The sequence below is a fragment of the Panthera leo genome, chromosome A2 (genome assembly GCF_018350215.1).
Source record: "Panthera leo isolate Ple1 chromosome A2, P.leo_Ple1_pat1.1, whole genome shotgun sequence".
Classification (NCBI taxonomy): Eukaryota; Metazoa; Chordata; class Mammalia; order Carnivora; family Felidae; genus Panthera; species Panthera leo.
Window position 1 is genome coordinate 76,046,024 of NC_056680.1, and position 27,756 is coordinate 76,073,779.

Here is a 27,756-nt window from a genome sequence, read left to right on the forward strand (position 1 = left end):
TGACTGAGCCACCCAGGTGCCCTGAACCTTGAGTATTATAAGCTCAATGATATAGATGAGGCTCAGAGAAGTTGACAAAGTTGGCCAAAATCTCTTAAAAAGATCTCACTGGTCAATGAAGTAAGCAAGTAATACTTGCTTTGTGCAATAGTTTCCTCAGCTACATGTCGGAAAAACTCTCCTAGAAACAATAGAAAAATAAATGGGCAATATCCTTGAATTTCCCAAAGTTCAAGCATTTCATAGGTATTACAAAAATTCAGATGTATAAAATGGAATAGCCTTGACAGGAAGGTAAGGGGCAATGAATAGACTTTAAATCTCAGCTGTCCCAGGACTCTAATGCCACAACCTTGGAAACGTTCCTAAGGAAAAAAAATTAAATTCCTTTTCTTGATAAGATCACACCTAACAAATAAAAAAAAAACAACAAAAATGCACTCACTGATTAGTAAACTGAGTCCATTTTTATTGCTTTTTGGTGATCTTTTAAAAATAAATAATAAAAGCCCTTGTTTACTTACCCAAAGGAGCTGCGTCCAGCTCACTGGAGTAAAAAGTGGTATCACTGTCGCAAAACACAATCTAGGTCCCTTAATCCTGTCTCTTTTGATCTCAAAAGGTGGTAACATTCAGTTCGGAGATCACTCATCTGTAAATTGCATCACATTATCTCCGAGTTATTTAAGAAGCAAGCCTTGTTTGGTTTCAGGCATTTGAACCTGCTGAAGGCAAGAACAGTTTGCCACACAGTTCCAAAGGTCTCCCACTTACCACAGTCGTCAGAGCAAGCAAAATGATCGAACCCATTGGGAATCAGTACATTGTAGCCAGGCCAGTGTATTCTGCGAATGCTTTTGGGGAAGAACATAAGAAGAAGCAGAGGCATCACAAGACCTTTCTGGATCATCTCAAAGTGTGTTGTAGGTAAGATACTTTTTAAGGTACTGGTATGAGGAATAAGTGAGACACCTTCTCCTTAACTTCTCCAGCTCTCCTTTCTGGCTTTAGCCCATAGCCTCCAGAGTCTTTTTATCTTTGGTGTCCAAACCTCCTACTCCCTGTCAGAGCTGGAAAGGGAATCTCTAAAATGAACATCGTCTCAGCTCTCAACCCCAACTTCCCTATCAGAGGACTAATAAATGAGGGCGGAGGAAAATTCTCCACTGAAACGTTGTAAAATCCAAGCTGAGGATGACACATAAGCTCTATTATGGCCAAAGAGAATCAGCATGTTTTGAAAGAAAGAGAGAAAGAAAGAGAGAGAGAGAGAGAGAGAGGGAGGGAGAAGAAAGAAAGAAAGAAAGAAAGAAAGAAAGAAAGAAAGAGAAAAGGAAAGAAGGAAAGAAAGGAAAAAAATCCTTTGGTAGTGACCAGGAGGCAGTCCATATGGATAAGCAGGCGAATGTTAGTGGGAAAGGTAGTGAACGTGGTCGTTCATTCTTGAATATGGTATCATCTTTATCAATTTTCTTCTACAATTAAGTCCCAACGTTAAAATTTGATAATAATTAACTGAGTATGGTTTTCAATGTTTTCAGCTGTTCCACACAAAAGGCCAAGAGAATCGCCCTGTCTTTGTTCCCCATAGCATCTTGGTTACCAGCCTACCGGATAAAGGAATGGCTACTCAGTGACATTGTTTCCGGAATCAGCACAGGGCTGGTAGCTGTACTGCAAGGTAACTTTTTTAAATTGAGATGTGGAGCGCCTGGGTGCCTCAGTTGGTTAAGTGTCTGACTTCGGCTCAGGTCATGATCTCACGGTTTGTGAGTTCGAGCCCTGCATCAGGCTCTGTGCTGACAGCCCAGAGCCCGGAGCCTGCTTTGGATTCTATGTCTCCCTCTCTCTCTGTCCCTCCCCTGCTCGTGCTCTGTCTCTCAAAAATAAATAAAATGTAAAAAATAAAAATAAAAAAAGATTTAAAAAAAATTGAGATGTAATTGGGGTGCCTGGGTGGCTCAGTCGCTTAAGTGTCCAACTTGGCTCAGGTCATGACCTCACGGTTCGTGAGTTCAAGCCCCACATTGGGCTGTGTTGCTGACAGCTCAGAGCCTGGAGCCTGCTTCGGATTCTGTGTCTCCCTCTCTCTCTGCCCCACCCCTGCTCACACTCTGTCTCTCTCTCTCTCTCTCTCCCTCGCTCTCTCTCTCTCTCTCAACGGTGAATAAAAACATTTACAAAAAATAAAGTAACATTGACACGTAGTTCATATATCATAAAAGTCATCCTTTTAATGTATAAAATTCAGTGTTCTTTGTGTATATTCACAAGGTTGTGCAACCATCCTCATTATGCAATTTCAGAACGTTTTTATCACCAGCACCATCCCCAAACCTTCTTGTCCATTAGTAGTCACTTTCCATCCATCCATCCATCCATCCATCTCCCTGGTAACAACTTTCTGTCTCTATTGATTTGCCTATTCTGGACATTTCATATAAACATAATTACAGAATTTTTTGTATCTGGCTTCTTCCACTTAACACAATGTTTTCAAGGTTCATCCAGGTGGTAGCATGTGAGGGTAATTCCCCTCTTTCCATGATGACTGTCATCCTATGGTATGGGTATACCATATTTGTTTATCCATTCATCAGTTGATGGACATTTGGGTTGTTTTCATTTTTTGGCTATTATGAATAATGTTGTTATGAACAGTTGTGTGCCAGTTTTTGTGTGAACCTATGTGTCAATTCTTTTCGGTATATCCCTAGGAGAGTAATTGCTGCCACATGGTAACCCACTAGCCACATACAAGGGTTCAAATTTCTCCACAGCCTTGTGGACACTAGCTAGTATCTGCCTTTCTTGTTTTAGCTATCCGAGTGAGTCTGAAATGGTATCTCATTTACTTTTGATTTTGATTTCCCTGACGGTTAATGATGTCGAACATCTTTACACGGGCTTACTGGCAATTTGTATATCCGTGGAGAAATGAATCTTCTGCACATTTTAAAATTAGGTTATTTTTTGTATTGTTGAGTTGCAAGAGCTATTTATATATTCTGGATATTAGACTCTTATCCAAGATATGGTTTGCAAATAATTTCTCCCATTCTGTGGATTGTCATTTCACCTTCTTGATGGCATCCTTTGAAGCACACATTTAATTTTGACAAAGCTCAATTTTATCTGTTTTCAATTTGTTGCTCACGCTGTAGGTGTCATTTATAAGAAAACCATTGCCTCATCCAAGGTTAGGAAGACTTACGCCTATATTTTCTTCTAAGAGTATTATAGTTTGAGCTCCTACATTTACATCGTCAATCACTTTGAGCTAATCAAGTAACTTATTTTTAAGGTTCAGTCTGAAACACTTGAAGGACTTAATGAAGACTTCTATGATTCCCCTTGCATGAAGTAAAGACCCTGATGCTTGTGTATTTACAGGTTTAGCATTTGCTCTGCTGGTCACCATCCCCCCAAGCTACGGACTGTATGCAGCCTTTTTCCCAGTTATAATCTACTTTTTCTTGGGCACTTCTAAACACATATCTGTGGGTAAGTGAATTCTTTGGCTAATTAATGCTCACACTGCTTTTTCTTTGTTGACTCCATTAGCCACGCACGGGATTAATTTCCAATTGTGCATAACCCAGGACGGCAGTCACGGTTTCTTGTAAGAATTGGGACTGGGGGCTGGGGAAGGAGGCCAGAGCTACAGGGAGCGGTCTTTTTATCCTCTACATTATGGTTGAAAGATAATTGTGCCTTAGGGAGGCGTGTATTGACTACAATGCATCCTCTGCTAATTAGGTCCGTTTCCAGTTCTGAGTATGATGGTGGGAGCAGTAGTTGTGAGATTAACTCCATCGGAGAGTACAGCTGCTCTGGAACTCTCTAATAGCTCGATGAGTAATGATTCATCAGCAGATGAGTATAAGGTGATGGTGGCTGCCACGGTTACAATCCTTTCTGGAATCATTCAGGTGAGCACGTTCTCGTGTGATCTGCCCTCCCCATTCTGCTTGCCCTGCCTGGTGCACATCTTTCCGTTCTTTCTCCTTCCTGCCACCCCTCCACTCTTCCCTTTGGACTGTATCCCTCTTTCGAGAAATAAGAAGTGTCCCTCCCCCCAACCAGAAGCAGAAGAGAAGATCCACCTTGCAAAGATGAGTGAATGTGGGTCTAGAGAGAAGGAAAGGTGGGAACAGGGAGGCACCAGTGGTGAGGAGAGAAATGCTTAATGCAGTAAAATACCTGAAATTAATATAGTCACTAAATATAACTATTTGCAAGTAATAGTGACACTGGCATCTTTGGAACTTTTCTCGTTCTAATTCCTCAGGGACTGTAATCTAGCTGGAAAGGTTTGGGGTTTAGCACTTTGAACTGTCCACATCAGACTTTCGGGAAAGCTGTAGAGGATTATGGAGGGGCTAAAGCCTCATTCATGCCCCTGACACCATTGCTAGGGAATAGTGAAAATGTCATGGATTCCTCAAGATGTTGCCTACGTTTGTGATTAGTGATATTATTGGCTAAGGCCATTCTTTCAAGAAAAAAAAAAAAGTCAATTTAAACAAGGACATCAGCCGTGTGTCCAACTGACAGACAACACAGCCGGTTCTTTTAAATACGTTTCTGCATCTAGTGCCTTTGCATGCCCACAGATCCGGCTGCATTCCAAGATGCGAATGGAAAGGCCATCCAGATATCCAAAGGAAGGAGAATCTGTCCATTCCTGTTACTGCAAAATACTGATGCTTTGGGGGAATTAACAACTGTGCCCCTGGTTAAAACCGAGCACTTCTGAGGTTTAATACACAGTTGTGTCCTTCCTATGAAAGTAACTTGTTGGAAGGAACATGAATGGATGCTCACCCATGAATGCCATAGCAGCTAGAAAGTCACTTAAAATTCCATGGGAAAATTTATGAGGGCTGATTCTAGATAAGCTCTTGCTATGGAAGGTATGTTGGGTGAGTCTTCTAAAGGTACGGCATCTTAAAAGGTGGAGCGGGGAGGAATAAGCCTGCTACTTCTTGGGGTATACTAGACTCACACGCTATGTGAACACTATGTCATGATCTACCTTGCGGGTAGGATACGGGAAGGAAGGGGAGGGAGGCACCCTGAACCCGAGGTGTTCCAGGAGACAAGGACACCTGCTTGAAGACACAGGCATACAGGCTGAACCTTTACATTTTGAATCATTTCAGCGGCTGGTGCCTTAGTTTGTTGAGCTGTGTCGGTAATCTACACTAACAAAGGCCTTTGCCCTTCTCTTCCCAGTTGCTCATGGGAGTTCTACAGATTGGGTTCGTGGTGATCTATCTATCGGAGTCCCTAATCAGTGGCTTCACCACAGCTGCTGCCGTGCACGTTTTGGTTTCCCAGCTCAAGTTTATGCTTCAGCTGAATGTTCCTGCACACACTGATCCATTTTCAATTTTCAAAGTGAGTAGTCCTTTGGCCTAAAAACTATCGAAGTCTGTGAAATTTACTATCATGTGTCTGGGAGAACTTTCCAGTAATGCCTTCGTCGTGGGGCTTGCCTACAACTTCCAAGAAGTCAACGGGTGGTGATACTTAGTCACATTAGGAAAAAATTAGTGGCAAAGGGGAGAACACTGAATATCAACCACGTCTACCATCTGGTCAACGTGAACAAAGGAAATTAAGTACGAGTGCTCTGAGATTTGACTCTTGAGTATTATTTAAAAGAAAAACTTGAAGTGCCTTATTAAAGGCTTTCCTATTTTGTCCCAAGATTTAAAACTTTCCTCAAAATTTTATTTTGAAAGAAATGTGCTAATTGAACGTTAATGTTTCGCTGTTTCTCAAAGGCAGGTCTTGTTCTTTTAAAATTGAGGTTCTGACTCTTTGATGCATCCCTGTTTATAAAGCAAAAGGACATTAACCAATGTGTAAATAGGGCAGTCGCTCTTTCTTCTACCTGAGGGTGTACTGTAGAATGACTGTGTCCTTAGTGCTTCTGATTATTTAAAGCCCAATTTATTTTATTTTATTTTTTTTAGAGAGAGAGAGAGAGAGAGCAGAGGAGGGGCAGAGAAATAGGGAGAGAGAGAGAATCTTAAGCAGGCTCCCAGTTCAAGGTGGAACCCCACATAGGGCTCTATCTCACGACCATAGATCATGACCTGAGCGGAAATCAAGAGTTGGACACTTAACTGACTGTGCCACTCAGGCGCCTCTTAGCCCTTCTGATTTTATTTAAGTTCTCTCTTTTTGTCTTGCTGAGTCTAGCTAAATGCTTGCCTGTTTTATTTACCTTTTCCAAAAAATCAGGTTTTGGTTACATCGATCTTTTCTATTGTCCTTTTAGTTCTATCTCATTTATTTCCACTCATCTTTGTTATGTCCTTGCTTTGATTAACTTTGGGCTTATTAGTTGGGCTTATTAGTTATTGGGAGTTGAGACAGAATTTGCTCCATATTGGAACCAACACTCTCTCACTCCCATCGAGAGCTATTCTAGAAGTGGAATGTTTGAGAAACAATTTGAGATCTATTTTGGGCCTGCTTGAGCTATATGGATCCCATGGATGTGGAATCCAAATGGCCTCAAAAATTAAGATTATGCAGGGGCTCTTGGGTGGCTCAGTCGGTTAAGTGGCTCTTCATTTTGGCTCAGATCATGACCTCACGGTTCGTGAGTTCAAGCCCCAAGGCAGGCTGACAATGAGAAGCCTGCTTGGAATTCTCTGTCTCTCCCTCTCTCTCTCTGTGCCTCCCCTGCTCATGTGCACACACACAAACTCTCTCTCTCCCTCTCAAAATAAATAAATAAAACTAAAAAAAAAAAAAAATTAAGATTATGCACAGTGCACAATTAGCTAGGAAACGAATTCCCAAAAGTGACACAGACAGTAAACCAAGAAATGTGAAGGGCTTTGACCTTTAAAAAAAAAAAAAAAAAAAGGCCAGGAATTAAGGAGACACATGCTAAGAAAACTTTTGGGGACCAGAGGTTATTCCCTGGATAGAACAATGATGATGATTGTGGAATAATGGCCAACGAGACTGAAAAGCGGAGAGACCAGTTGTGAAAATGTGAAAAATTTGGACACCGGCCAAAGAGCTTCCCAGCAAAAATGCCAAAAGCATCCCTAAGCCAGTGTGGTGCCAATACTATGCTAACCTACCTTTCTCCTACCTCCATGCTAGTAGCTACAATTACTGATTCATGGTTACCATGAGCAGAACAGAGGATTGCTATGCCATCTATGTCTGCCTTTTTGCCTCAATGTTTCTTGTAAAGCTGTTTGGAAATAATCAAATGTTGCATCCACACTGTACATTAATATAACACTTGGCCGGAGGGGAGCAAAACCAATGAACAAACAAACAAAAAGCAGGATCAGACCTATAAAGACAGAAAAGAAATTGATGGTTGCCAGAGGGGTGGGGCTGGGGTTTGGGGGGAGTTGGTAAAGGGGAGAGGGAGATACAGTCGAGTTATAAAATGAATGTGTCACGGAAATAAAGGCACAGCATAGGGAATGCAGTCAGTGATCTTGTAATAGAGTTGCATGGTGACAGATGGGAGCTATGCCTGTGACGTGCACAGCATAACGTCTGGAGAGGCCGAATCACTGTATTGTACACCTGAAACTAACATCGTGTGTCCACTGCACTCAAATTTTTAAAAAGTTCACAAAAAAGTAAGAATAAAAAAGGTTTTTAATAAGAAAGAAAAAGTATAGCACTTGGCTGTCTTTCGCTTTTATGATTTTAGGTACTGAATTCCATATTCACACAAATAGAGAAGACTAATATTGCAGACCTTGTGACATCCTTGATTATTCTGCTGATTGTATTTGTGGTTAAAGAAATAAATCAGCGCTACAAAGCCAAACTTCCGGTGCCCATCCCAATTGAACTCATCATGGTAACTGATCATCTTCAGACTTTCTTCCAGAATTCATTAGTCTCCTGTTCTGTTGAAAGCCCTTTGGCATTTGCAGATCAGGAGGTGTTAGTGGGACAGATGCTATCTCTGCATTTTCTGGGTGTAATCTTTAGTACGGCGTTCTCTTCATGCAGAATTAAATGACTTCCTTTTATGATTTTGGGTTCGTTCTCTCCATGTAAGACGTGGCCGGCTCAGAGAGCAAGGTCTCGGAGAGGGTGACAGACCCACGGGAATCAGAGCTGTGGTTCTTAACACTGGTGACACATTAGAATTGCTTCAGGACTTTTGTAAAAAGTAGCAAAGCCTGGGCTTGAGATTCTTATCTAAGCAGACTGTTAGTCATTATCTCATATTTCTAACTTGGGCAATTTGCAACTTTGCAGACTGTGATCGCAACAGGTGTGTCCTATGGCTTTGACTTCAAAAACAGGTTTGAGGTGGCTGTGGTTGGGGAGATGAAAAGAGGGTAAGTGTGTCTTTTATGATCAGTCTCCAAGCACTGATTAGAGAGTGGGCAGTAGCTATGGAGGGCCGCAAGCTGCAATGCACTAATCCAGCTCAGAACCCTCCCTACCTCTTGGGAGGATGAGGAAGGCACGATACTCTCCTTCTAGGAAGGAGCCGCAGAGGCTCTGCAGTTCTTAGTGTCAGAAAGTCTGTCCTCGTGGAAGAATGCACACGCCAGATGAGCAGGGATTCACACGCAGGTAAAAGTAGAGCAAAGTAAAAAAATAGGAAAATCAAACCTGCTTTTCCTCCCAAAAAAGGAACCAAATGAAGCCAGATTTCCTTGTCCATAAATTACTATAAACAATATGTAGTGTTTTGTTTGAGGTTACTGGGGCCAAGTTCCAACAGTTCAAAAGAGACACAGAAGGAATACCTGTGGCACACTGCTTGAGCAATCCAGATAGGGCACACTCTGTCCTTCCTCGTGATCAAATTCAAAACAAGGCCAGAGCAACAGTTAACACTGCAGATCAGGACGGGAGGTCCAGTTCATGCCAGGACATTGAAAATGTATTGATTGCATTGCATTTATCGGATTGAGAAGAGGGATCCAGTTTTGGGCTTTCTTCTCTCTGCCCTCTGACCATAGCCTCAATGTGTTTCGATTTGCTTCCCAAGGACAAATTGTGTTCCTGTTAAAAAAAAAAAAAAAGACTTCCCTCCCTCCCCATGCCTAAAGAGTTTTTGAGAATTCCAGGAATCAGCATTCATATGCTTTGTGGACTTTAAAATAACCATTTTTTTTTTTAAAAAAAAAAAAAGCAAGTATGTGTATTTTAAAGCAAAAATATTTTTATCACCGGAGAGTCATCTGTTACACTTAATGAATTTCAAACACCACTTTTAATTTAAAAGATTTTTAAGCAGGAATTAGTCTGAATCTGAAAGACCATTTCTAGGGTTTCTCTTCACTCTGCAACTTGCAAGCGGTTATACTTTATTTAAAAGTTTTAGAAGACATGAATTACATAGACAGATGACAGCTATCTAGCTAGATGACAGATAGATAGATGACAGATAATAGATGATAGGTAGGTAGGTAGATAGATGATAGATTAAAATTAAAATAGAATAGAATAAAATTAAAATAGAAAAATTAAAGAGGATCTTTTCATAAGGATTTGGGAAATAAAAGATAAACTTAAGAACACTTAGTTACAGTCTTAGAGGCTTTTCTTAGTGAATAAACCTTGAATGTCGGTGGACCTCTCTCCACAGTGTTTGTGGGGTGGGGGAAGGAATAACTCGCATTTAGGGAGACAGTGTAGCCTGGTAGGCAAGCTCGGCTGTTCTCGAGGCAGAGTGCCTCGGATTTACTTGAGTTATTTTTTGATCTTGGGCAAATAACTAAACTCTATGCCTCAGTGTCCTTGGCTGAAAACACAGGGCTAAAAATAGTAGCTCTCACATTGGCTTCTTGTAAGGATTAAGTGTGTTAATACATGTGACATGCCTAAGTGCCTGGCCTAGAGTAAGCGCTCACACTGCATGACTACTAACTGTTGCTAATTTAGCACTTAAATTAGGTGCTGGGCTCTTTACACTCCATTTTTTTCTGGGTGATAATTGAGTGGGCATTTAATTTTTTTAATTTTTTTTTTAAGAGAAAGAGCGCATGCGTGAGCAGAGGAGGGGACAGAAGAAGCCATAGAGAGAGAGAGAATCTTAAGCAGACTCCATGCTCAGTGCAGAGTCCAACTCAGGGCTTGACCCCATAACCCTGGGATCAAGGGTCAAAAGCTCAACTGACTAAGCCATCCAGGACCCCGAGTGGGCATTTTAAATTTCTGATAACTGCAAAAAGAATACACCTGGAATACAATGATTATTAATTATTGCTCAGCTGCTGTTAATAAGTATGACACCCCAGAAATGATTTTGTGAAGTCACACCCACTGACTGAAAGAAAGTGATTATCGAAGCAGTAAAGGAGACACAGAGGACATACTCTGATTCCAGAGGGATCTTATAATAATAGCTAACACGCACTTCGTACCTTACAGTGTGTAAATAGTATTCATGTTCTATTACTATTCTAATAGTTCTAACAGTATTCATTATTTTACCTGACACCCCCCCAAAATTATGAAGTAAATAAAACAAGCATTATTATCTTCCCTTTACAAACGAGGAAACTGGCTCAGGCAAGGGTACGTAGCAGAGCCAGGAACTGAATCCAAGTTTTCAGACTGTAAATCTCCACCACACCACTCTGTCTAAGGTATTCAGAGGCCAGGACACAAGAATAATAGCAGGCCTCTGGTTATTTTGGTATAAAACACAAATCTTCATTGTATCATGGATTTGGGCTTTGTTTTGTAGAAAACAATATTCCAAGCTAACTTTCTGATTCATGGTAGCTGCAGAATTTGTGGTCATGGTACTTCTTCAAGATTAAAGCTGGGGCACCTGGGTGGTTCAGTCGGTTGAGCATCCAACTTCGGCTCATCTCATGGCCATGATCTCACAGCTCGTGAGTTCGAGCCCCGCGTCGGTCTCTGTTCAGTCGGTTGAGCGTCCGACTTCAGCTCAGGTCACGATCTTGTGGTCCGTGAGTTAGAGCCCCGCATCGGGCTCTGGGCTGATGGCCCAGAGCCTGGAGCCTGCTTCCGATTCTGTGTCTCCCTCTCTCTCTGCCCCTCCCCCGTTCATGCTCTGTCTGTCTCAAAAATAAATGTTAAAAAAAAAATTTTTTTTTTAAATTTCTTTAAAGATTAAGGTTGAAAGTATATTAGCACAGATACTCACAAAATATGAACAGCAAGTAGGAAATTGTCCAATGGATCCAATAAACCTACTTTCATTAAGATTTAGGTCAGAAACAGATGTTGACAGGAGTTGAGCATGTCAGTAAATTGGTGTTGACTTGGAGATACTTGTACCTTTTATAATACAATTAGTAAGTATCACTGAACTGTTCTAAATTCATGAGGTACAAACACAGACGGCTCTTCTCTGAGTTGAACGTTTCCCTGGCCACTACGTCACTATAAATGCCCTTCTCCATCGGGGCTATCGCTGGCTCTAGCAGTTCTGTGGAACCTAGGGCAGAGTCCGAGGCCCATGTGTTTGCGCACAGCTTTTCATGAAAGGTATTGCTATCAATGGAGGGGAGATTTTCTCGCTTCCCTTGTCTTGAACTGTGTTCGTTCAAAGACCTTCATCCATGGATGACTGTTGGAGGGATTATGGGTGATGCTTTTCAATCCAGGTTAACAATACCAGTGGGATCTAAGACATGTTGCATGAAGCTTAGAGGGATACAAAGTGTACCTTATGGCGTGGCTATACTAGCAAAATATCAGATGCACCGTTATCATGGGACTGGATTGACATTCTTGTATCAAAATCGGGCAGCATTGCTTTTCAACAGTAAGATAACAGATTCCAAAGTTTGCGGTGCTGCTAAATTCTTGCTGGCCATACTCCACAGTGAGACAAAACTCAGCCTGGACTGCATTCATTCACTGATTCGCCAGACGATTATTGACGTACGCCATGATGTACGCCATGAAGAATGCTCAGTCCTGGTGATAGAATAATGAAGTTGTCATAGTCCCTGCTTTGTGTCGGGGTAGGGAGTTGGGGGTGGGGGGTGGGAGGGAGGGATAAGGAAGGGAAGCATCCAGAGCTGGAGAAGCCTGGAGAATGTCAACTAACCCTGACTTTGGTGGTGAGGGAGGACTTTCTGGAAGGAGGGAGGGAGGGGGATGAGGGGAGTGGTACGGGCAGAAGGAACAGCAAATTCGAAGCTTCCAAGTTAAGAGTACAGGTGATGCCTTTGAGAAACAAACAAAAAAGCTTGGTATTGCTGGAGCATAAATTCTGGGAAATGATAGTGATTGAGCAGGAGTTGGGGGGGAAAGGGAGGGATGGGGACCTTGCTAAAGAACTCGGGCTTTTCCTGAGGGCAAATGGATGCCACTGAAGGCTTATTAGTAGGTTGGTGACATTCAAACTCGGCTCAATTTCCTTTTCAGATTTCAGTCCCCCAGCGCACCCGACATGCAGATTTTCCAGGAGACCATCGGGGATAGCTTCGGCATCGCGATCGTTGGCTTTGTGGTGGCCTTCTCAGTGGCCAGCGTCTATTCCCTCAAGTACGATTACCCGATTGACGGCAATCAGGTAAGTTTACAACCTATGCTGGGGGTCCTTTGGCCACTCTAAGTAATATTCGACGGTGCCACCTCTAAAGAAGTTTCTCCTCTTCATTCTCCTGCCAGGAGTTAATAGCCTTGGGATTGAGTAACATATTCAGTGGATCATTCAAAGGCTTTGCCGCGAGTACTGCCCTCTCCAGATCGGGGGTGCAGGAGAGCACTGGAGGCAAAACGCAGGTATTTCAGGGTCTTTGCTGCCAGGGCTCCCTGGCGATTGTGCCGGGGAAATCCAAGCCAGGGGAGAAGGCAATTCCATGATGAGCATCTTTTCGTCGTTAACAGATTGCTGGGCTTCTCTCTGCTATCATCGTTCTGATTGTCATTGTATCCATTGGATTTCTTCTGGAGCCACTGCAAAAGGTAACACCTGTCTGCCTTTGGGTACTCTCTCTCTCTCTCTGTCTCTCCGCTTTGCGGGAGGAATCCAAGACCCTGGTTCTTCAACTCTGGAAGCACAAACTGAATGGGAAAATGAGCTCGCTGCAGACTCTCAAGCACTCTTCCTAATCAATACTCGTGGGCCAAAAATACTTATTTTTTTCCACTGGCGGCATTGTATGAATGTTAGGAATGCAAAATGCCCCAGCTACCTTATCTACTCTACCCTCCGGCGTGTCCGTAGCCCTGAATATAACTAATGTTTGGACGGGAAGACACGCTGGCACCGCAGCCTCCATGTGCATTGACGGGAGTGAAGATCTTCCTAAAGGCCGAGGTAGCGGGCCGCTATCAGCTTCCGGGAGTGGTGCTACCAGCCACACAACCGTCCTTAAGGATCCGCCCGGCAGCTCCCGGAGTTAGTCTGGACTCCAAGCCCGGCGCCGTGTGACTGCGGGATGGAAGCGAGCGCCACACACAGGCCTCCCATCCTCACCCTCGTGCTCCTTCGTCCATCTCTGCTGTCATCTTTGAGGGTTTAGGTTCATGCTTTGCAACCTGCGACAGCACCCGGATTTTTAAAAACAGCAGCGGGCCCTGGGAAACAGAGGATCTCTAGGAGACCGACAATGGTAAATGCGTTGCTCTTCGTGGTGGTCATATAATTTTGAGGTGCTCCACGGAGCCCTGGCGCTCAAGTCCTGTAGGCCTACTTTTCTCATCCTGGCCCTGGCACTTTCTGTGTGCTTTGGGGCAAATTACTTAACCTCTCTGAACCTCAAGTGCTCCGTTTGTAAAATAGGGAGGGAAACAGTTACCCACGTCACAGAGTCACTGTGAAAACGAAATGAAATATTGTACATTAAGGACTTAGCCCGGGGCCTGGCACGGGGCAAGCAGGTAATGAATGGCAGCCATTATTATTGATATTATTACCGTCGTATTGTTGTTACTCTATAAACATTAGATTACACTTCTGACTACAAAGGGCATAGAGGTAGGACACGGGCCCCCAGTGTTTATTGGTTGGTATCTAGGCCTTTTTCCTTGTTGGTTGGTGGCTGGAAAGCGACGATGGTCCCAGGTTTCTGGACAAACAGTGTGATTGTGCCAAAGAGCCCCACTGGCCAAATCTGTCTTCAAGCATTGCGGAGTACTATTGGCCGAAAAGGTGCCTTCTCCACGAGCTGATTTCCAAAGGAATCAAGAAGTCCCTCAAAGAAATAGAAGAATGTAGATCTCAATAGAAACAAGTGTGCATACAGCCCCCCTCCCCACTGAGAATTCTGCCTTACTGTGCTTTTCCCGTGAATACGCTTGGGCTCTACCTCACGCACATCGAGATAGAGAACCTCAAGAAGTAATTGCCATTTAAAATCCTCTCTCTCTCATGAATAAAGCACACCGAGGACCTGAATCAAAGGCCCTGCTACAAAGGATCCATGTGACACCTTCTGCCATTGTGCGTGCAACATCTGTTTGCTTGGAACAGCTGGCTTGCTTCTCCGTGTCATAGGAAATATGCCAGTAGCTAATGATAAATGTCTCTTGAGTGCTGATTAAGGATCAGCGGACTTCGAAGCCTTTCATCCGTGTTTAATGCTTTATATCAACTGCAGTATGGATGCCTGGTTCCCTCTAAGATTATCCCCCTTTTCCTTTCTATGGCTTCTCAGTGCTTTGTAATCTTTATTTTTTGAAAGGGCTCTGTTGTGTAGGTATCTCAATGAAAATTTTTAAAAAATTGTTTCTCTGTGGAATACTGACCAGGTGAGGGGGGAGAGCACATTGTACAGAGTCCGGCAGACCCCTCGCCCAGCCACCGCGGTGGTGACATCTTATGTAGCCACAGTACATTACCAAAACCAGTACAAAACCATACTGCTAACTAGATTACAGGCTCTATTTGGTTTTCACCATTTTTTTAGCTGGCAATTTCCCTTTCATGCCACCAAGGCCATTATTTAGAGCCCTAAACAATGGCCTCTGTTCTCACAGTGAGTAAAATTCACTGGTTAGATATTAAGTTCTGAATGTTACTTGTGAAAATCAAAAAACACCTAGACCAGTCAAACTATCTTTGAGATGGGAAAATAAAAGCTGTCGGGCTCTTCTTCACGCACTGCGCCGTGACGGCATAACAGCGGTCGATACACAAATGCCATCGTCCATTCAGAATGAACAGCTTGAATTGGGGGTGGGGGGTGGGTGTTGGGAGCATGTTCCTACCATTGTGTTAAAATCCAAATAAGGAAGAGAGCATAGTTGCCTAGTCCGCATTTTTTTTTTCTACCAGAACTATCCTAATTCCTGCAAGACAAATGATTTCATTTTGGCACGTGGAGAAGCAGAAGCCCCAGGTGTTGCTGGGGTTAGAGGAGAGTTTACCACCCAGATCATTCTTCGTGAATCTACTAATCAAGTTGTATCAACATCAGGGTTTCTTAAAAGAGGCCGTGTTAATGAGTGGTTAGGGCTGGCTAATATTGGGAAATATTAATTCATTAGCATATCCACTCACTCACCGAATAAGTATCAAAACCCATCCTATATGCATTTGTTTACCAGTCCTGGCGGTCCCGGGGATATAGCAGGGAACAAGACAGACATGGCTTATGCTGTGCCAGAGAGGGTGCCTCAAATCTCGGCTAACCTCAGCTTCCTCTTAACAAATGGCTGAATGCTGATCATCATCAAAGGCTTGAATTACGATTCCAGGTGTGCCAAGCTTCCCAAGGTTTTTTGTTTTTTGTTTTTAACAAAAAGCAACCTGCCTCCCCATCACCAAACAGGTTATCTTTGGGAAAAATTCTTCAAGGTGTAGGTCTTAAGAGCTGCCTGGCTCTGTCCCAAAGGACAGGCTAGTAAGTGCTTTCATCCCATCCATAGCCTGCAGCCGACACTATGGTGGAGACAAAGCCATGACTGGGAACAGGTCAGAGTCTCAGACCTGGTGCCTCTTGATGGCACTGTATACCGGAAAAGGGTGTGTTCTGTGATAGGCTTCGAGGCCCTTTAAAGGACACAACTTATCTACAGCCTTCACCTTTGCTTTGCATGGCTTCTTTGATTATCTTTCAGTACATCTGCTGTTCAATGTTTTTTTGCAGTCTGTCCTGGCAGCGTTAGCACTTGGGAACCTGAAGGGAATGCTGATGCAGTTCACAGAAATACGAAGACTGTGGCAAAAGGATAAATATGATTGTGTGAGTAGAGGCAACGACATTTGAAAGAGGGAGGAATCAGGACGCCGTCCTGATGCTGATGGGAAGTGCGTGTTCGTAGTGTAAGCTAAGTGCAATGTTGTTTCCCTACGTCTGTTCAAATATCTGAGCTTATTTCACTTGCTGCTTTTAAACTGCATACGCTAACGATCATCCTCAGGGATTTTAATTTAAAAGAATGAGCCACTTGCAAGTAGGAAATGCCCATGAAACACTAGTACTCCTGTTCTTCATTAGATCACACGTTCGTTTCCAGAGGATCTGGGAGGAATTTAAATTCTGAACATTCCTCTTGGAAATACTCTAGAAAGGCTCCCCTCGCACTTGGCCTGCCTTGCGAGGAGGAGAAGCAGAGTCCATAATTTTATCAGGATCAAAGTCTGGGGCATAAAAAGGTTGTTTATATCTCCTATGGTACTTAACAGGAATAAAGTAATCAGCTACACTTGGTTTACTTTAGTTCCTGATAGATAATTGTTGGGGATCTTAACACCCTTTGGGCAAGCTATGATTCTTGTACAGATAGTAGCCATTGATTAAAACAGCAGGCCACAAGTAAGAAATTAATTTGCTGCCCATTAGTTTGCTGACTGTAACCAACAGGTCCTGTTTCCACGGTGTTAGGCTCAGTCCTTTCCTTAACTGGCTCAGGGATGGGATTAGAAATGGACCCACTCTCTTCGGACTTGTAAAAATATTTGCATGCATTTCTGTGGCTCCGAATGAACCCACAGAAATGACCTCTCGAGGCAGGTCCCTTGTCCTGCACACGTCCAGCCTCTGCTTTGACTTTAGAAGCTCATGCTTTCTCAGAGCTCCGGACCTAAGACACTGGACTTGAGTCGGACTCAATTGTGCTGCATGCGTTGTCTTCTCTTTACAGCTGATATGGATCATGACCTTCATCTTTGCCATTGTCCTGGGACTCGGGTTGGGCCTGGCGGCCAGCGTGGCATTCCAGCTCCTGACCATTGTGTTCAGGACCCAGTTGTGAGTGTTATGCTCTGCATCCTTGCAGACTTCAACCTGCCCTTGGAAGGGGAAAAATACTTGTCACTGATTAAGGGGAATATAGTTTGGTTAACAGGCATGCTTATCTATCAAGATGGGCCAGTCTGTTCTTCCTCACGTCACTCACCTCAAGATGACCCCAGAACGTCAGCCCAGGTCCCACCAGCTGTTGGCGGGCCAATGGGTTTGCCACAAATTCAAAGAAATCATATAAATCATGGAGCCTGTTTGCCCAGCTGTAAACCGAAAGTCATTATCCTCTGAGCAGGTTTCATGTCTTTGCCCTAGCCTTGCTGGACATGGAAATGTGTTCCCACAAAGACTGTGGGATTCTCCACATCTAGTGGAGGGCTGTTCCTCTTTAGGGGTTGCTAGATTGTGCTTCCACCTGAAAAACAGGGAGCCGGACTAGAGAACTTCTCCAAGTCGCCTCTTGTCTGAAAAGGACACAAAAGCTAGTTAGCATTCTTGATTCTTAACGTCCAGTCCAAACATCTTCCTGATTCTTACATCTCTGCCATACAGTGTCACCACCATGTGGTCACTCAGCCTGTGTTAGGTGACATGGTGTGACAGAAAAACAGGCTTCTTCGTTGCTTTAAGAGTTCTAGAACAGAAGGTGGTATAGTTAACGTTAATACCTGACTGGTGAAATACGTTTATGTTGAAATGTTCCTGCACTCTCTTATTCATTTATGTTTTCACTCATTTCTTGGGGACCCATCAATCATAGAGACAAACCAAGTGGTCACAGGCAAAACATTATGCTTTACCACGTCCTTATCACTACAAATGGGTAACCGCATCTGTCTATTTCACTGAATAACTGTGATATTCGGGATCCAAACAGCAAAAGCATATGGAAGCACTTTGTAGAGTGGGAGGTGGTAAGTGGGAGGCCCTGTTCTAGGAGGCGTGGGAGGGCAACGAGTTGTTTGCCCTCCAGGGTGCCTAATGGCATGATGAATCCCCAGCCTTTTAAATTTTGAAAGTGAGCCGTCTTTGATAGGCTGGGAAAGGTCCGTGTTAACAAACACGCACGAGTGATTCACTTGGTGTTGATTTTCCCCTACAGTCCAAAATGCAGCACACTGGCGAATGTTGGAAGGAGCAACGTCTATAAGAATAAAAAAGATTACTCTGACGTAAGGAAGATTCATTTTTGACTTTGACTTGATGAAAGATATCAATATGAACCCAATGGGCATCATCTCATAGTACTTCTCTGCCTTACAGATGTATGAACCAGAAGGGGTGAAGATCTTCAGGTGTCCATCTCCCATCTACTTTGCAAACATTCATTTCTTTAAGCAGAAACTTATCGATGCTGTAAGGTTTGAAGTTGTTACATATATATATACTTTTTGTAACTCCACTGAATATCTAGGAGTGAAATGTTTGTTCTGCCAACAGAGGGTTAATGATTTCACATATGTTGACGCTGGATTGTGTTAGTATTTTTCTGTCCCGTGTTCCAGAGCAGGTGAAACTACCTTGTAAGGGGCCCATGCATATGTTGGGAAATAAGGCCCTTTGGATGAGATTCAATACAGAGCCAACTTTTATCCAATTTTGCTATAGAATGAAAGGACGTATCACAGGATTTGGGGTTGCTGGGTTTTCGTAGATAGTAACCTACAGATTTTCCTTAGGCACCAACTTCAGAAACAAGAGAGTACTTATTATTTGACTGTCATTGAAGATATTCAGGATAGCAAGTGAATATTTATGATCTAAATGGAAATGAGTAAATATAACTTACATGAATATTTAACACCAAAGGACAGCTGAATGTCCCTGATGGGCTGAAGAGAAGATGACAGAGAAGCAGACTTTAAGGTTAAGAAACAAAAGATCAGCACTTATTCTCTAACCTGCCTTTTGGTCTGCTCTGTACTTTGCATAGAGCTTCTGCCTTAAGCCCTATTATTATTCATTTGGTGTGCATCAAATATTTTCCTACCCAGCTATTTTTTTTTCAAAGATGCTATTATATTGCTCATATGGCTTTTTATATTGTCCTTTTCACTTAATCTTATCTTCCATCTAACTACATTTTTTTGTCAAGGATTTTTTTTTATTACATAATGTGATTCTTCTTCCCTATGACTCTGGAGCTAAATATGGCCACAGAACACATTTACTTTGAAAAAGAGGAAACGAAGGTTGCCCTCAGATCTAATGCTAAAATTATAAAATCATAAAATGATAGATATCATAAAATACAATCATATAAAGTTTAATAGAATCAAAATTACATAGAAGCAGAGTACTAATTAAGTGTCACCATATCCAACAAATAGAAAGTAAATAAAATCCCCCAAGGGTTGCATAAGCCAAACACACACACACAGATTTAAATAGAGTTTAGACCTACTGATGGATAATTTATAACAAACCCGGGGCAGCACAGAGGTTTTTGCATGTTGATAACAGCACACAGCCTGAGCAGACCAGAGTTGGACACAATGTCATCACTGACGTCGTTTGAACCATTTTAAAATTTTATTACAAGTATCTTTATTACGTGCCCCAACCCCAACCCATCCCACTTACAGTTATTAGAATTCTGCGCTATAATATTCAGCAGTATAATATCCAGCACTCTTGTAACACAGCAATGGATTTTTCAGGTTGGCTTTAATCCACTACGAATTCTACGCAAGCGCAACAAAGCTTTGAAGAAAATCCGAAAACTGCAGAAAAAAGGCTTGCTGCAAGTGACACCAGTAAATGTCTTTTTTTTAATGGGAGAAATTTTTTTTTTTATATTTAACGGCACGTGGGTTATCATTTCAGCTATGCACTGATTCCTGGAACCAACAGAACCTTAGCCCAGCATTGACTGTGTATGTATACACCTGACAATTTGACCAAATTAGAGCATTTTCTCAAAAACCCTCTAGGCCTCCTTAATTCTCCTAAGGGCTTCTTTAGTCCCGTGAGAATCAGATCTACTTCCTGGAAATGAAACCAGTAAGTTTCTTGACCACATTTCTGGGTGTTATAGCTGAAGGTATATAAAACGTAGTAGTTCAAGGTGTTGGCTCCATTTCTTTAAATGAAATGCTAAGTAACAAGGTCTGTCATGTGTCAATTGATGTCATATCTTTAAATGGCTTCTTTGAGGGTCTCCTTAAAACTGTTGTTTTTCTGGGAATGTGTTTATTCTCCAGAGAAAAGGTCATTGCTTGACCTAACTTTGAATCTGTGCCTCAGAAACCCACTGGTTATTTTTGACATATGCACTGTTTTTCTTGGTCAGAGTTATCATACATATTATTGTCTTCTCTCGCAGAAAGGGATTATATGTACCAATGATGGCTTTAAAGATTCCGACGAGGAGCTGGACAACAATCAGATAGAAGGACTGGATCAACCGATCAATACCACCGACCTGCCTTTCGAGATAGACTGGAATGCCGACCTTCCTCTCAACACTATGGTCCCTAAAATCAGCCTGCATAGCCTCATTCTCGACTTTTCAGCTGTGTCATTTCTTGACATCTCTTCAATGAGAGGTCTCAAAACGGTAATTTCTTTTTTCCTAATAAAAACAACCAATCACTGGCGCCTGGGTGGCTCAGTCAGTTAAGTGGCCAATTTCGGGGCTGGAACTCACGAGCCGTGAGATCATCTCACGGCTTGTGATTTTTTTGGGCTCTGTGCTGACAGCTCAGAGCCTGGAGCCTACTTCGGATTCTCTCTCTCTCTCTCTCTCTCTGCCTCTCCCCCACCTGCACTCTGTCTCTTTCTCTCTTTCAAAAATAAATAAACATCAAAAAAAAAAACTTTTTTAAAAATGGGAAAAAAATTCAGTAACCAAAGGTAAAAAGTTCTATTTGTAGAAAGATCCTCCTTTAGGTAATACACACTTAAGTAGAAGTAAATCGTCAGGATTTACATCTCAGGATATTCCATGGAGAGAGAGGGAGTGGGGTGGGGCATGTTTAGTGAAGTCTTTCAAAGAGGATTTCCCAGGAGAGTGGCATATAATTTTGAAGACAACCACACCTACATGTCTAATGTATGCTGAAACTGTCACTAGACATTCCTACCAAATTCTAGTTCTGCAGGACCTTCCGACCCTTTTGGGCACTGGATCTAAGTTGTCCTGAAATACAGAATATTTGAGAAGGTCTTGGACCAAAGTAGAATCGTGGATCCTTTCGTTTTTGTCTTTACCCATTATACACCGAAGAAACTTGAGTTGGCTGTATAAAATCTGCTCCCCGCCGCCCCCACCACTCTGCCAAAAAAGTAGCTATGTGAAAGAAATGATGTCACATGTGATTTAAAAATAGGACTGGAACCTTCCAGTTGTACTCTGTTCTCTTTCCATGGTTCTGTCAGCATTTCAAAATAAATTAGTTTCCAAAGGAGATGCACAAACAGAAGTAAAGAAAATTTAAGAAATTCCACATTTACCACTCTTTTTCTTGTTTTTTTCCCAGAAATCTGCCTACATAAAAGCTGAGCTAAGATAAGATCTATTAAACATGGGTGAACTGGATACAAAATTAGAAAATGGAATCAATTTTGTTTCCCTCAAGCTTGAAAAAAGAAAAATCTTAACATCACAGAACTCTCACAACTGCTTGCCTTTTATTTTCTTTCTCCGTCTTTGTGTTGGCTTGTTTTAGCTTTCAAGGAGAAACCACACACACACACACACACACACACACACACACACTCACACACAAAATCCCAGCAGTTTAGCAGAAAGAACAGGGACTCTGTGTTGTGATTTTTTAAAGCCCTAATTGTTAACTCAGAACCTAGTAGAAGTTCGGTGTTCACTGATGATGACAATAATTTATTGATCATCTAAACTGATCAATAGTACAAGCGACTTTTCTTACCTTTATATGACCTTACATCACTACTGGTATTTATTCTTAGCCTAGAGACCTGGAAAACATGACGATTCATTGGTGTTAGATACATCTAGTCACTGTGGGCAGGGACAATGATGTCATTAGGGCTTTGGTTTTTTCTAATTCTGTGTAGCTAGAAAACTCTGGCCAAGGTCATCCCATAAAAGAAACAGCTTTCAAGTTAAATCAGAGTTCATCTTGTGAGTTGAAGCAGAAGATTTCCCTGTTGTCCTTCCCCGCAAGAATGGTGATTTTTAACTTGTTCCTGAGGAGGAGAGTTCCTTCCTTCGGTTTTATTTCCTTCTGTCAGAGTCTCGTTTTTAACTTTAGTTTCTCTTTACAGTATCGTCGTTTTTCAAAATGTAAAAGGTTCTTTAAGCAACACATCCCCCATAAGGTATAATTATGAGAGTTTTCTTTATATTTCTCGCAAGTAACGCTGTTCCCTAAGGAAGATCTATTTTCTTTCTAACAGCTTTTGCAAGAATTTATCAGGATCAACGTAGATGTGTATATTGTTGGAAGTGACGGTAAGTTGTTTGGTTTTTTTGTTCTGACAATCACTTCAGGCTCATGGCGAACTGTCAAGGTAGACAGCCTCTCCAAAGTATAGAGCTTGTTTATAGATCAAGAAGGAGGGGCGCCTGGGTGGCGCAGTCGGTTAAGCGTCCGACTTCAGCCAGGTCACGATCTCGCGGTCCGTGAGTTCGAGCCCCGCGTCAGGCTCTGGGCTGATGGCTCGGAGCCTGGAGCCTGCTTCCAATTCTGTGTCTCCCTCTCTCTCTGCCCCTCCCCCGTTCATGCTCTGTCTCTCTCTGTCCCAAAAATAAATAAAAAACGTTGAAAAAAAATTTAAAAAAAAAAAAGAAGGAAATCCAACGTGTAGCCAAACCAACAGAAATCCCCACAGAAATAGCCTCTTCATATTTTAGATGTATTGATATGTAATTAAATCCACTTTACAAGGTGAGGCCTATTTCAATAGGCAGCAGAAGAGTGAAGATACAACCACTTTTAACCCTCATCTTCCTGAGAAAGAAGGCTTGCTTTCTCTCTTCCTCCCCTCCCCTGATTCCTCAGCCCATAATACACTAGTTTGGGGGAAAGCATTTTAAGGAGAGGGGACAAGTGCCCGGGTCCCGAGGGAGGCATGAAATTGGCATCTTCTGTTTTTCCTCTCTACTGGCTCCTGCCCGTAAAATCTATAGATATGTTCTAGTTTCGAGGCTTGCTTATAATTAAAAATACTCCGTTGAGCTCAGTAACCCTTTAATCTACTAAACAATTATACTCCTTCCCCATCATCACAGATCTCTTTGAAAGTGTCTTGTCCTGCTGCCTCAGCTGCCTGGCATCCCTCTCTTAGCCCTGAACTAAGATCATCACCTTCCTGCCCGTTGCGCACCACACAGTCCCATCCAGGCTCTGGAGACCACACTGTGCTCCTGTCTCCTCCCCCTGCAGGCACTACTAAGTCTTGCCAGTGTCGGAAGCTTGCCTGTGAACAGACTTGCCCACCTCCACGCCTTTGTAGCTTCCCTCCTCCATCTTTCTCCAAACCCTGGGCATTCTTGGCAATGGTATCTGCTCTGTCAGGTTTTCCCAGACGCCCATCAAGAAGAAACCATCTTTCCTCTCTCTGAGTTTCCATAGCACGTTTTCTGTACCTGTCTTGCTCGTTCAACAAAACCCCAGGGACCTACTATGCGCGGGTCATGATTTGAAGAACCAAGAAAACGTTCAAGAAAAAACTCTGATCGCTTCCTGTCTTTATTCTTCCACAACACTTTTCCGTTCATTACTATAGGTGTATATACAAGTTCTACCTTCCTTGATGGTGAGTTTCATATGTCTGTCTAAGTTATCTCTTCATCCTCCCCATTACCCAGCCAGGGCTCTGCACATAGTTCACACGAGGTAATCTTTGGTTGAGGGATCTGTACAAACAAGTGCTGGTTAGTGCCTACGGGAAGGGGGTTTCTCAAAGATAACTCGAGAGTTAATGCAGGGTGCCACGGAAGGTGTTTTCTGATGGAACACAGCAGCTTTAAGGAAACAAGACTATGGTAAGTAACAGGTCCAGCAATCCAGAACAAGAGCATGTCACTGGTCTATGAGCATATGTTCTATTTTGGCAGAACCCCAATTTTTTATAAGCCACACTCACTGTTCTTGTCATTAGCCAGGGAGAGAATCCACTAGGCTCCCAACTAGAGCAAAAACAGATTGCTTTTCTTCTGAGAAGTACCAAAAGCCTTCCTCATTTCAATCTTTTCCTTCATTCTTTTAACAATGGGGCATTCAATGTATACTTTTACCAGAAAGGTATCCTTTCGGGGCACCTGGCTCAGTGAATTAAGCATCCAACTTCAGCTCGGGTCAAGATCTCACGGTCTGTGAGTTCGAGCCCCACGTTGGGCTCTGTGCTGACCGCTCAGAGCCTAGAGCCTGTTTCGGATTCTGTGTCTCCCTCTCTCTCTCCCTTTCTCTCTCTCAAAAATAAAGCTATAAATAAATAAATAAACAAATAATAAAAAAGTATCCTTTTGTTCCAGAAAACACTAAACTAATGGCACACTGGTATCACACCATTGCCATCCCCAAACACCTAACCGAATACAAATGAACTGCACCTTGGCGAGTGGAAGTTCAAATCTGCCGTCTCAGGAAGAAGCCCGTGGCCACACAGGTGCTTCTTCCTGTGATTCTTCCTTTCCTCTCTTTAGATGATTTCATCGAGAAGCTTGTACAGTGTGAATTTTTTGATGATGAAGTCAAGGACTCCATCTTCTTCTTAACAATCCACGATGCTGTTTTGCACATTCTGATGAAGAAGGATTACAGTGCTTCAAAGTTTAATTCCAGTCAGGTACCAGCTCTCTGGTGGTTTTCTTGTTTGTATAAAAACCATCTGTGATTACATTTGCCTTTCTTTTTCGACCTTAAGAAAAAAAAATGTTCCTAATCCATAATTCCGTTCTGGTTTTCTCAGGAAAAACAACCGAAATTTGATTTTACCATAAATACAAATGGAGGATTACGTAATCGAGAATGTCGGGTAAGATTCTTCAACAAGTGTAGCTTTGTCTGGACAACACAACAGCAAAGCTGAAAAGCAGTAAGGCCTCTTCCAGCATGCTGCAGAAAGTCCGGCACTAGTTTGAGCCCCTGTGCTTCTTCCCTAGAAAATGGAAACAATGTCAGTTTTCACAGGGACCTGGTGGGGGGGTGGGGGGTGGGTAGGAATAAACTCAGACAGGACAAAAAAGGATAGAAAATAATGATATTAGATCTTAGTGCAATATTGATCATATAGAGAGAGATCTCTTTGTTTTTAAAGTACTTACAACTAAAATCTTACTCTAGGCTTGGGGCAGAGAAAGGGATGCTGTTTCCACTTACAGATGAATTAGTGAGGGTGCTGAGAAGCCAATACCCACTTCCTGACTCCCAGATGCACCCAGGAAGTCCCTAGCACAGGGCCCAGTGCAGCAATGAAAGTGAGGTTCCTCTCCTTCCTTATTAGGAAAATTTGTCAAATCACTTAACTGAATAGTTCTATTTCATTTTAGAACATTCATTTCTAGAATATTCAGTCTTTTAAGGAAATGTCTCCAGTTTGGTAAAACCAGAATCACAAGTCAAAATGGGTATCTGCTCCAGGTCAGGTACCTGGTAGTTTACATTCAATATCTCATATCTTACAACAATATGCAAAGAAGATATCTTCATTTCACAAATGAGAAAATTAGGAAGTGCTCAGAGAGCTTAACTAATTTGCTTAAGGTCACACACCAAAGTGACAGCAACAGGATTTGAACCAAGATCTGTCTGATGCCAAGACCTGGGCTCTACTCACCAGGCCATACTGGCTCTATCCTTTGGTGAAAGACTAATGGAATTAAGGTCTTAAGAAAGAATCTAATGATTCTCTTCAAGTATGGGAGGTGGCTGGTGGTGTTTCTCTTATTTGAACAAAGGATTAAGAAGAAAAGAAAAAAAGGAATTTACATTAGAAATGAAGAAGTATATTTCATAAAATAACCCGAGACCATTATTAAAAGTTATGTCAAATAGGGCGCCTGGGTGGCTCAGTCGGGTAAGCATCCAAATCTCGATTTTGGTTCGGGTCATGACTTCGTGGTTCATGAAATTGAGCCCCACTTCAGGCTCTGTGCTGACAGCATGAAGTCTGCTTGAGACTCTCTTTGCCCCTCCCCTACTCACATGTGTGCTTTCTCTCTCTCTCTCAAAAAAAAAAAAAATTATGTCAAATAGAAAAAGGTTCTATGAAAAAGCCATCCCAGGAGCTAGATAGGTCTCAGTGAGAGCCCAGAGCCCAGCGTCCAAGAGCACCAGTCATGTTTCTAACCAGCCATGTTTCTCATGGCTGCATTCTAGAGAAATCCACATGTGGCACTTTGCCTGAGCCCCCTACAAGGAGACCCTTACTAGAAATCCTCTCCCCAATGGCTGGATTCAGAATTGTTACCAAGTTTTACTTGTTATTTATTTATTTATCTTAATTTTTTTTTTTTTTTTTTTTTTTTTACCATTTATTCAGTTTTGAGAGACAGAGTGCGAGCAGGGGAGGGACAGAGAGTGAGAGCCAGAGAGGGTGGGGCGGTGGGGGTGGTACAGAATCTGAAGCAGGCTTCAGGCTCCGAGCTGTCAGCACAGAGTCTGGCGAGGGGCTCAAAGTCACAAACCATGGGATTATGACCTGAGCCAAAGTTGGCTGCTTAACTGACTGAGCCACCCAGGCTCCCCAACCTGCAACCTGATCAAAGCTTCAGAACTAACTGTCTAGCAGAATGTGGTCAGTACCATCCTGTACCTGTTTCCCATATTAAAACTAACAAACAAAAAATTTAACACCAATTCCCTACCTCCTCACTTAGAGGAAGATAAATAAGGTCATCAGTGGTGATTCACAGAAAAGCTGAAAGCCAGTACACATAGCCCCTTGGGGCTTGTGTGGCCTCTGAAACAGTTGTGAAGGAAATATATTGCTACAACCATTATATTGATGATTAAATTAAATCAGGCCTTTGAAAGATACACATATCACAACATGGTATCCCATGGGTCTATATGAACCAAGTTGCAATGGAAGGTACATGATCATTAAAATTCAAGACGAGGGGGACCTGGGTAGCTCAGTCGGTTAAGTGTCCTACTTCAGCTCAGGTCATGATCTCACAGTTCATGGGTTCAAGCCCCACATCGGGCTCTGTACTGACAGTTTGGAGCCTGGAGCCTGCTTCAGATTCTGTGACTCCCTCTCTCTTTCCACCTCCCCCGATCACACTCTGTCTGTCTCTTTCAAAAATAAATAAAAACATTTTAAATTTTAAAAAATCAAGATGAAAAATTTGTCAATGACTCTGATAAATTCTAGGTCTTAATTTTAATAAAATGGACTGTAAATACAAGATAGGATTATTGAAAGGGTTAGAAATTAACAAATCTTTTAAAACAAGAACTTTCTATCTTCTTCCAGGTACCAGTTGAAACAAAATTCTAATCAACACACAACTCGGAAGGACCCCCATCTGACTGTCACATAAAGAACAACCTTATACCCAGAAAGTTATTGATAAGTTCATACATTGTATGAGGAATATTTTTACTCAGCAGAATTATGTTTCAGACTTTGGAACGAGATTGTTCTAGCATCATATATTTTTCACCTATCTAGTATAAAATTT

General features: G+C 42.4%; 1 protein-coding gene across 1 annotated transcript; it reads left to right on the forward strand.

Moving 5' to 3' along the window:
• Nucleotides 1-796: 796 nt before the first annotated feature.
• SLC26A3 (solute carrier family 26 member 3) lies at nt 797-27,710 on the forward strand. Its single transcript, XM_042927568.1, has 20 exons — nt 797-927; nt 1,542-1,681; nt 3,394-3,504; nt 3,760-3,932; nt 5,239-5,403; nt 7,706-7,858; nt 8,266-8,348; nt 12,373-12,520; nt 12,619-12,732; nt 12,838-12,915; nt 16,044-16,139; nt 17,041-17,147; nt 18,244-18,313; nt 18,405-18,497; nt 19,802-19,897; nt 20,467-20,700; nt 22,521-22,575; nt 24,772-24,914; nt 25,038-25,103; nt 27,549-27,710. Exons 1-20 carry the CDS (start codon nt 797-799, stop codon nt 27,570-27,572), a joined length of 2,280 nt encoding a protein of 759 aa, XP_042783502.1. The 3' UTR covers nt 27,573-27,710.
• Nucleotides 27,711-27,756: the final 46 nt, after the last annotated feature.